At 49.3% G+C, this 9565-nt stretch overlaps 1 protein-coding gene across 1 annotated transcript; it reads left to right on the top strand.

Moving 5' to 3' along the window:
* The first annotated feature begins 3708 nt into the window (after positions 1 to 3708).
* CHRNA10 (cholinergic receptor nicotinic alpha 10 subunit) lies at positions 3709 to 8843 on the top strand. Its single transcript, XM_047071981.1, has 5 exons — positions 3709 to 3811; positions 5170 to 5633; positions 6327 to 6481; positions 7193 to 7725; positions 8386 to 8843. The coding sequence occupies exons 1-5, from the start codon at positions 3709 to 3711 to the stop codon at positions 8841 to 8843; spliced, it is 1713 nt and encodes a 570-aa protein (XP_046927937.1).
* Positions 8844 to 9565: the final 722 nt, after the last annotated feature.

Genomic DNA, 9565 nt, shown 5'->3' with positions numbered 1-9565 from the left:
CATTTAATGTATACAATTACTCTTATACCAAAGCTAGACAAAGACACTAAAAGAAAATAACAGCCCAATTCTTTTATGAACATTGATACAAAAATCTTCAACAGAATATCAGCAAATTGAATTCAGCAAATCAGAAGGATTACACACCAGGACCAAGTGGGATTTCTTTCTTTTCTTTTTTTTTTTTTTTTTAATTTCTTAAAATGTTTATTTTAGAGAGAGAGAGAGACAGAGTGTAAGCAGGGGAGTGGCAGAGAGGGAGACAGAATCTGAAGTAGGCTTCAGGCTCTAAGCTGTCAGCACAGAGCCCAATGCAGGGCTGAAACTCACAGACTGTGAGACCATGACCTGAGCCAAAGTCGGACGCTTAACTGACTGAGACACCCAGGCGCCCCAGGTGGGATTTATTTCTGAAATGCAAGGATGGTTCAACATGTGAAAATCAATGTATACATCACACTAACAGAATGGGGGTGGGGAGAAGAACATGATCATCTCAACGGATACAGAAAAAGCATTTGACAGAATTCAATACTCTTTCATGGTAGACACTCAACAAAGTAGGACGATAAACACCCAACACTCTTACAAACTAAGCCATATATGAAAAACCCACAACAAACATTGTACTCAATGGTAAAAGAGTGAAACCTTTTCCTCTAAGATCAGGAACATGGCAAGGACATCTTTCACCACTTCTATTCAACATAATACTGGAAGATCTAGCCAGAACAATTAGGCAAGAAAGACAAATAAGAGACATCCAAATTGGAAAAGAAGAAGTAAAATCTGTTTGCAGATGATATGATCTTTTATGTAGAAAACCCTAAAGATTACACCAAATAACGATGATGATGACAGGGTTCAACAGCAGCACTGTTAGAATAGCTGAATGGATTAATTCAAAGCAGTATACAAAATCAACATGCAAAAATCCATTGCATTCTATACACTAACAATGAACAATCCAAAAAGGAAATTACAAAATTAATTCAATTTTCAATAGCATCAAAAAGAAAATAAGAATGAACATAGTCAAGGTGGCAAAAGTCATGTACACTGAAAACTAAAATATTGCTTAAAGAAACTAAAGACAAATGGAAAGACATCATATTCATGGAATGGAAGATTTAAAATATCCATACTAACCAAAGCAATCTACAGATTTAGTGTAATTCCTACCAAAATCCCAGTGGCATTTTTTTTTTCAGACATAAGAAAATCCATCCTGGGGCGCCTGGGTGGCGCAGTCGGTTAAGCGTCCGACTTCAGCCAGGTCACGATCTCGCGGTCCGGGAGTTCGAGCCCCGCGTCGGGCTCTGGGCTCATGGCTCAGAGCCTGGAGCCTGTTTCCGATTCTGTGTCCCCCTCTCTCTCTGCCCCTCCCCCGTTCATGCTCTGTCTCTCTCTGTCCCAAAAATAAATAAACGTTGAAAAAAAAAAAATTAAAAAAAAAAAAAAAAAGAAAGAAAATCCATCCTAAAATTCATATGGAATCTCAAGGGACTCTGAATAACCAACACAATCTTGGAAAAGAACAGAGCTGGGGGACTCACACTTCCTGGTTTCAAAACTTATTACATAGGTACAGTAATCAAAACAGTGTGGTATGGGCATAAAAACAGACATCTAGACTAATGGGTTAAAATAGAGAGCCAGGAATAAACCCTCACATGAGGGTCAAATGATTTTTGATGAGGGAGCCAAGACCATTCAATGGAAGAATTTGTCTTTTCAACAAATGGTGCTGGGATAACTGGATATCCACATGCAAAGAGATAAAGTTGTACCTTTATCTAAACACCATACCTAAAATTTTAAAATGGATCAAATACTTAAATATAGGAACTAAAACTATAAAACTCTTAGAAGAAAATACAGGGCAAAAGCTTCACAACATTGGATTTGGCAATGATTTATTGGATATGACTTCAAAGTGCAGGCAAAAAAATAATACAGTCAAACGGGACTTCATAAAATATTTAAAATATTGTTCACCAAGAGAATATATCAACTGACTAAAAAAGCAGCCCATAGAATGGAAGAAAATATTTACAAATTATATACCCTATAAGGGCTTAATATCCAGAATATAGAGAGAACTCCTAGAACACAACAACAACAAAAAAACAATTTAAAAATGGACAAAAGGCTCGAATAGACACTTCTTCAAAGAAGACATATAAATGGCCAATAAGCACATGAAACCATGCTCAACATCACTAATCATTAGGGAAATGCAAATCAAAACTATAGTGAGATACCAACTTATACCCATTACGATGGCTACTATTTAAAAAAAAGAAAAAATAATAAATGTTGATGAGGATGTGGAGAAATTGGAACCCTTGTACCCTGTTTGGTGGGGATGTAAAATGTTATGGCTATTATAGAAAGTAGTATGGCGATTTCTCAAAAAAAAAAAAAATTGAATTACCATATGACCTAGCAATTCCATTTCTGGGTATATATTCAAAAGAACTGAAAACAAAGTCTTGAAGAGATACTTCTATTTTCATATTCAGCAGGATTATTCATACTACCCAAAATGTGTAAGCAAGCCAAGTATTCCTCAAGGAATGAATAGATAAGCAAAATGTAGCATATGCATACAATAGAATATATATAGCCCTAAAATAAGAAAGTTCTGACATATGTAACAAAATGGATCAATCTTGAGGATATTATGCAAAGTGAATCAACTGATCTCAAAAAGACAACTACTGTGTGATTCCACTTACATGAGGTACTTAAGTCAAAATTATGGAGATAGAAAGTTTAGAACTGTGGTTGCCAGGGGCTGGAGACTTGTGAATCTAAGTGTGTGTTCCTGAAGATATCACTGAGATTATAGTTGGTTGACTACTGTGCATCAGACAATATGCTGGGCACTTGCCTTGCATTATTGCTTGTCTCATTTAATCCTTTCAAAGTGAGGACTGTTAATCCCATTATCCTGTATGAGAAAACCGAAACCCAGAGAGTTTCAGTAGCTTGCCCATGTCAGACAACTCATAAGACAGAGCTGAAAGTGACTCTAAAGCCTGTGTTTTCCCTGCTACCCCATATCACCTATGGTGTTTGGGCATGGGGAAAACACTGAGGCTCCGATTGGGATGGCTGTAGGGAGCTGGAGGTGAGGATGTGAGCTGCATCCCCTGCTCTGTGGGGCCACCTGGAGGAGCCTGAGGCTCAGTTCCCATTCCCACCAGGAGGGGAGAGCTTGATTGGCATAAAGTGCCTACTTAGCCTGGACAGATGTGTTCGATCTCTCACTGGAGGCAGAGCTGACAGTTTAAAGGAGGCTTCAAGAATTCAGTAATGGTGGTAGAACTCGGAGGACAGCATCATCCATGGGTCCTGCTCCCTCACACCCCTGACCCTAGGATGTCTGTGCCCTCCAATACCCCAGGCTGGGCTTCAGCTGAGCCTGGGTGCTGACTTACAGAATTTGAATAATTCAGGGCCCGGTAACCTGAGGTGTCAGTTTCAATTACTCTGTTCCCATGGGCACAGGTGTCCCAACCCTATAATTAAGCTAATGAAAACGGCAAAGGGGGAGGGGCCTGCAGCCCTATGCCTCAGAGGGCTCAGGGCTGATGAAGTCCCTGCCCCGTTCTGCTGAGAATGTGCCAGGCTCATCCGGAGTCCAGGTATGGAGAACAGAGAAAGGAAGTTAGGGGGCTGAAATAGAAGGAGACAGGAAGAATGAGTGGAAGGAGGAAGACCAAAGTCAAAGAGGCAGAGGCCAAGAAAGAGTTACAGAAGAAAAGACAAAAGGAAGTGGAGACGGAGATGCTGAGTGAGAGAGGTAAAGGGGTGGGGGGCAGAGACAAGTGCAGGGACAGAGGCCAGAAGAGGAAAGGACTAACAGAGGAGAAAGAGCAGATGCCAAGATCCAAGTACTTAAATCCAAGGGCAGGTACAAATAGGAGGGTGAGAGAACCGGAAGAGCCGCAGGGCTCCCCAGAGGGTAGCTGGACCCAGCAGAGATTTCAGTCTTACTTCTGACTTGCAGGTATCGTCCACACCATCCCTGCCAGCAGAGCCTGATGCTGCCCTCAGTGGGGCCAAGAGGCTCACACCCAGAGACCTGCCCCACCTCTTGCTGTGGCAGGGCCATGGGGCCCCGGAGCCACCACCTCAGCCTAAGCTTCTCTGTCTCCGGCCTGGGCTTTCTGCTCCTGCTCTCGCTGCTTCCAGGTGTGAAGCTCAGTAAACCAGCCCTGCCTCTCTGGGCACTGCTGCTGTTGCCTTCCTCCCCAAATCTCTCTCCACACCCTATTTCTCTTCACTACTGTGTGGGGAACAAGTGTTCTATCTGGGTATCATGGAGGACAAAGGTGCTGAAGGGGACAAGAGAAGACCTGCCTGGCCGGGGTGGGAGCAGTGATGGAAAATCCAGGGTGAGGGGGCCAGATCATGAAGGGCCTTGAATGCCAAGCTGAGTTTAGACTTTATTAGCAGGCAACAGAGAGAGATATTGAACACTTTTAAGCAGCTACTGGCCTGGTCAAACTTGAGTGCTTAAAAACCTGATCTCAGAAATGTGAAGGTTGGTTAGAGAGACTAAACTTGCAGCAGGGGCAGTGAGAAGTCCTCTCAGCTTCAGAGGTGAATAGACATTCAAAAGATGCCCAGTAGCATGGCTGGCAGGACTCGGGTACTGGTTGGATTGCAGGGGGAGGGGGCAGAAAGGAGGGATAATTCCCAGATTTCTGGCTGAAATCACTGGGGGATCAGTGCTGTTTGCTGAGATGGGGAACACAGAATAAGGAATAGGTTTCAGAGCATGGGAGGAGGAAATGAGTTCATATTTTGGACCTACAGCCTTAAAGGTGCCAATAGGACATTCGGGAATGAATTGTATTTATGGGTCTGGAGCTCAGGAGAAAAATCTGGGCTGAAAAAAAAAGGCCAAGGACAGGATTCTGGGGAACAATACTTCAGTCAGAGGCTGAAGACAATGTGGTATGTCACAGAAGTCTAGAGAAGAGAGGATTTTCAGAAGGAGGGATAGCCCACAGCATTAGAAACTTCGAAGAAATCCACAGAAGTGCAGCTGGATAAGTGGAGACAGGTTTGAGAGACTGGAGCGGGGGGAGGGGGGGGTTGGCAATGGGGTTAACAACACCTGGGTGAGAGATGAGACTCCTATCATCTGTTTAGGCCCCTGTTGCATTTGCAGTAGGGCAAGCAGAATCCAGGTCCTTAGGAAGGGAAAGGGTGGGGGAAAAAAACAGTCAGCGTGCTCCAGAAGACAGTACCAATTTAGTCCTCAGCCTTCACCTCACTCATCCCTGGAAGCAGTCCAGGGAGGAACTAGAACCACAGCTAGATGTACAGAGAAGACATCAGGAGGACCAGTCAGATGGCCAGGAGATAGCACAGCAGGTGACAGGTGCCAGCCTTGTGGGGATAGAGGGTGTGAGCAGAGGGCCCTGGACAAGGGTCTCAGATGCACAACCCTGTTTCCTGGTCCCCCAGAATGCTTGGGAGCTGAGGGCAGACTGGCTCACAAGCTGTTCCGTGACCTCTTCGCCAACTACACAAGTGCCCTGAGACCTGTGGCAGACACAGACCAGGCTCTGAACGTGACCCTGGAGGTGACATTGTCCCAGATCATTGATATGGTGTGTTGTGGTGCAACCTTGGAGCATGCCTATGGCAGTGTCAAGGAATAGGAGGGGGGTGGGGGGGAGGGAGTGAGAGAATGGGATTATTCTCCAAATAATTCTTATCTATAAACATTAATATTAACAATAATAACAGGGGGCGCCTGGGTGGCGCAGTCGGTTAAGCGTCCGACTTCAGCCAGGTCACGATCTCGCAGTCTGTGAGTTCGAGCCCCGCGTCGGGCTCTGGGCTGATGGCTCAGAGCCTGGAGCCTGTTTCCGATTCTGTGTCTCCCTCTCTCTCTGCCCCTCCCCCGTTCATGCCCTGTCTCTCTCTGTCCCAAAAATAAATAAACGTTGAAAAAAAAAAAATTTAAAAAAAAAAATTAAAAAAAAAAAAAAACAATAATAACAGCTACTAACTGTTGGATACTAACTGCTGGGTGCCCACAGTGTGTCCACTACTTTGCACACTTGGATTCCTGCCCAGCAGGGATTATCACCCATGTAACTACTGAGGAAACTGAGACCTAAAGAAGAGTGGAAAACTGTCAAGGTCACATAGCAAGGTCAGGCCTGGGTAGGAACTGGACTGTGAGCCAGCTGCGTTTGTGGGTGCCGTCCAGAACTCTGTAGGTGAGTGTGTACACACAGGGGAGGGTGTGCATATATGTGTGCCCACACCTGTGCCTACTCCCTGCCACCCACCAGGATGAGCGGAACCAGGTGCTGACCCTGTACCTGTGGATTCGACAGGAGTGGACAGATGCCTACCTACGATGGGACCCCGATGCCTATGGTGGCCTGGATGCTATCCGCATCCCCAGCAGTCTCGTGTGGCGTCCAGACATTGTACTCTATAACAAGTACTGCCTGCCTGGGCCCCTCCCCCTTCCATCTGTTGCCCTTGGCTCTAGGTTTGCACTGATTCCCCATCCCCACAACCTAACTTGGTTCCTATGCTGCCCTGGAAGCTTTTCCCCCAGGACCCTTCTAAGCTGCCAGCCCCTCCATGATATGCCCCACTTTAGACTCTCCCAAGCCAACCCAGGCTGAATGTCTCCTGGGAACCCACTGTGTGGTCTAGGGGCCATTTCTGTATCTCTCACAGAGAGGGTTCTGGGGTACAAGTGCCTCCTGATGGCATACTCCACCCTTCCAGGCCCGCTCCAAGTCTCCCAGGACTCCCCGACCGCCTACCTAGGGACTTCCTCTAGGGCCTAACCCTCTGGAGCATTCCTTTATGCCACCTAAACCAGTTGTGTTTCCCAGACAACACATGGCTCTGCATATTTTCCCCCAGGGGCCCCCTAGGAGATTTGCAGATAACACAATGCAGCCAGGTGCCATCTTTTGCAGATGTGTTTTCACCCTGCCCTGGCCTAGATCCGTGTCTCCTCTAGAGTCTGCAGGCGCCACCCCTTCTGAGCCTCCAAAGGCACGCAGGGCCCTCTCTGCCGCCCCCTCCACCCTCCAGGCGGTCCCTGGTAACCACAGGGCCCCGGGGGTCGCAGAGCTGCTGCAGGAGTCTGCCTCCCAGCAGCCTCCTCAGGTAGCCCAACCCCGCCCGCCCACAGGGCTGACGCACAGCCGCCGGCCTCGGCCAGCACCAACGTGGTTCTGCGGCACGACGGCGCCGTGCGCTGGGACGCGCCGGCCATCACGCGCAGCTCATGCCGCGTGGACGTGTCGGCCTTCCCGTTCGACGCGCAGCGCTGCGGCCTGACGTTCGGCTCGTGGACGCACGGCGGGCACCAGCTGGACGTGCGGCCGCGCGGTACCGCAGCCAGCCTGGCCGACTTCGTGGAGAACGTGGAGTGGCACGTGCTGGGCATGCCGGCACGGCGGCGCGTGCTCACCTACGGCTGCTGCTCAGAGCCCTACCCGGACGTGACCTTCACGCTGCTGCTGCGCCGCCGCGCCGCCGCCTACGTGTGCAACCTGCTGCTGCCCTGCGTGCTCATCTCGCTGCTCGCGCCGCTCGCCTTCCACCTGCCCGCCGACTCGGGCGAGAAGGTGTCGCTCGGCGTCACCGTGCTGCTGGCGCTTACCGTCTTCCAGCTGCTCCTGGCCGAGAGCATGCCACCGGCTGAGAGCGTGCCGCTCATCGGTGAGCCACGAGGGCGCGGGTCGAGGGTGGTGAGGGGGCGGGGAGTGAGCCGTCCCCTCCGTGAGACCGGCCCCCGCCCATCCCCAGCCCAGCCGTGCCGGCCCAATACGGTACGGGAGTTGGGGGTGAGGGTGGGGGCGTTCCAGGAGCATGCCTCATTCTGAGATTGAGGGGAGAGGGGTAGGCCCCTTCCGGGAAGACATCCTTCCCCTCACCCGTCGTAACAGACAGTTTGCATTGAGTGCTGGCTGTGTGCCAGGTCCTCTCCTAAGCGCTTGTCATTTATTAACTCAGGGAGCCCTCACCACAGACCTGTGAGGTAAGTTCTGTTGTTATCCCAGTTGTACCAAAAGAATCAATAACTTGCCCCCAGATGGTGCTTCTACATTTGAGAGCGTGGCTTTCATGGATTGTGAGGGAGTGCAGAGTCCAGCAGTGAGGAGAACAACTAGGGAGCACGTGGCTTGTGAGAACTGACTTGTAGGAATAGGGGATGAGGAGACCTTGGCTCTTATGTCCTTCCTGGCTCCATCCATTGGGATTGGAGGGTCCTGAGAGCCTCATGGTGGATGAGCTGGTGCCTATTTGTGTTGAGGCAGTGGGCAGACTCAGGCACCCTGAGTTCTTGTTTTGGGCCCCAGCTCACTCTCTCTCTTTCAGGGAAGTACTACATGGCCACCATGACCATGGTCACATTCTCCACAGCGCTCACCATCCTTATCATGAACCTGCATTACTGTGGTCCCAGTGCCCGACCAGTGCCAGCCTGGGCTCGGGCCCTCCTCCTGGGACGCCTGGCACGGGGCTTGTGCGTGCGGGAACGAGGGGAGCCCTGTGGGCAGTCTAGACCACCTGAGTCACCCCCCAGTCCCCAGCCTTCTGATGAAGGGGTTCACCCTCCAGCAGTTCCTTGCCATGAGCCACGGTGTCTGTGCCATCAAGAAGCCTTGCTGCATCACGTAGCTACCATTGCTAACACCTTCCACAGCCACCGGGCTGCCCAGCGCCGCCATGAGGACTGGAAGCGGCTGGCCCGTGTGATGGATCGCTTCTTCCTGGGGATCTTCTTCTCCATGGCCCTGGTCATGAGCCTCCTGGTGCTGGTGCAGGCCCTGTGAGTCCCAGGGGTCTGATGCAGCCACAGCACCCCCAGACAGAGATGGAAAGGCCAGGTGGTTGTTGGCTCTCAGGCCACCCAGTCTCTCCCCACTGTGCCTAAGAGCCTGGGACACCCTTTCTTCAGGATCAGCACTGCCGATTTCACAAACCACAGGGATCGCTTGTCTACAAACCTTAACCACTAAGGGAAATCCAGAGTTTGCCACTCCCTTAATCCCTATGGAAGAGAAACTCTAAGAAGGGTCAAAATCAAAATGCAGTCCTGGAGGAACAGAATTGAACTTTGATGCTGAGTGTTAGAAATGTTAGAGTGGCAAGGGTGCAGGTTATATGAGAAACAGAACTACCATGTTTCTTTGTCTTCTCTTACTTCCTTGGTGGCTATTATTTTAGGAACTTGGTCTTGCCAGTCCCTGCCTAGGACTCAGGGTAAAGGATTCAGGATTCTAGTTTCCAGAGCAGGAGGCCACACCAGAATTTTGGCCCCAAAGCCCCAACTCATAATAAAGTAAGTGTGTGCCTAGCACCTCTTCAGTGTCCTGTCTTAACCCTTGGGACCCGTGGTAGTGGAAGTTGGGGATCCAGGATTGTCTCTCTAGAGACGGGAACCTTAGGACACATAGATCAGAGCAGAAATTATATGTCTTTGCTGACAAGAATTCAATTGCGCATTCAGTTGAGACCCTGGCAGAGAACCTAATGCTGTCTCTGCTATTTCTCC

The sequence above is a fragment of the Lynx rufus genome, unplaced genomic scaffold (genome assembly GCF_022079265.1).
Source record: "Lynx rufus isolate CCGP_SWC_20201006 ecotype Redwood Valley unplaced genomic scaffold, mLynRuf1.p SCAF_9, whole genome shotgun sequence".
Lineage (NCBI taxonomy): Eukaryota > Metazoa > Chordata > Mammalia > Carnivora > Felidae > Lynx > Lynx rufus.
This window is presented reverse-complemented; position numbering and strand designations above follow the sequence as displayed.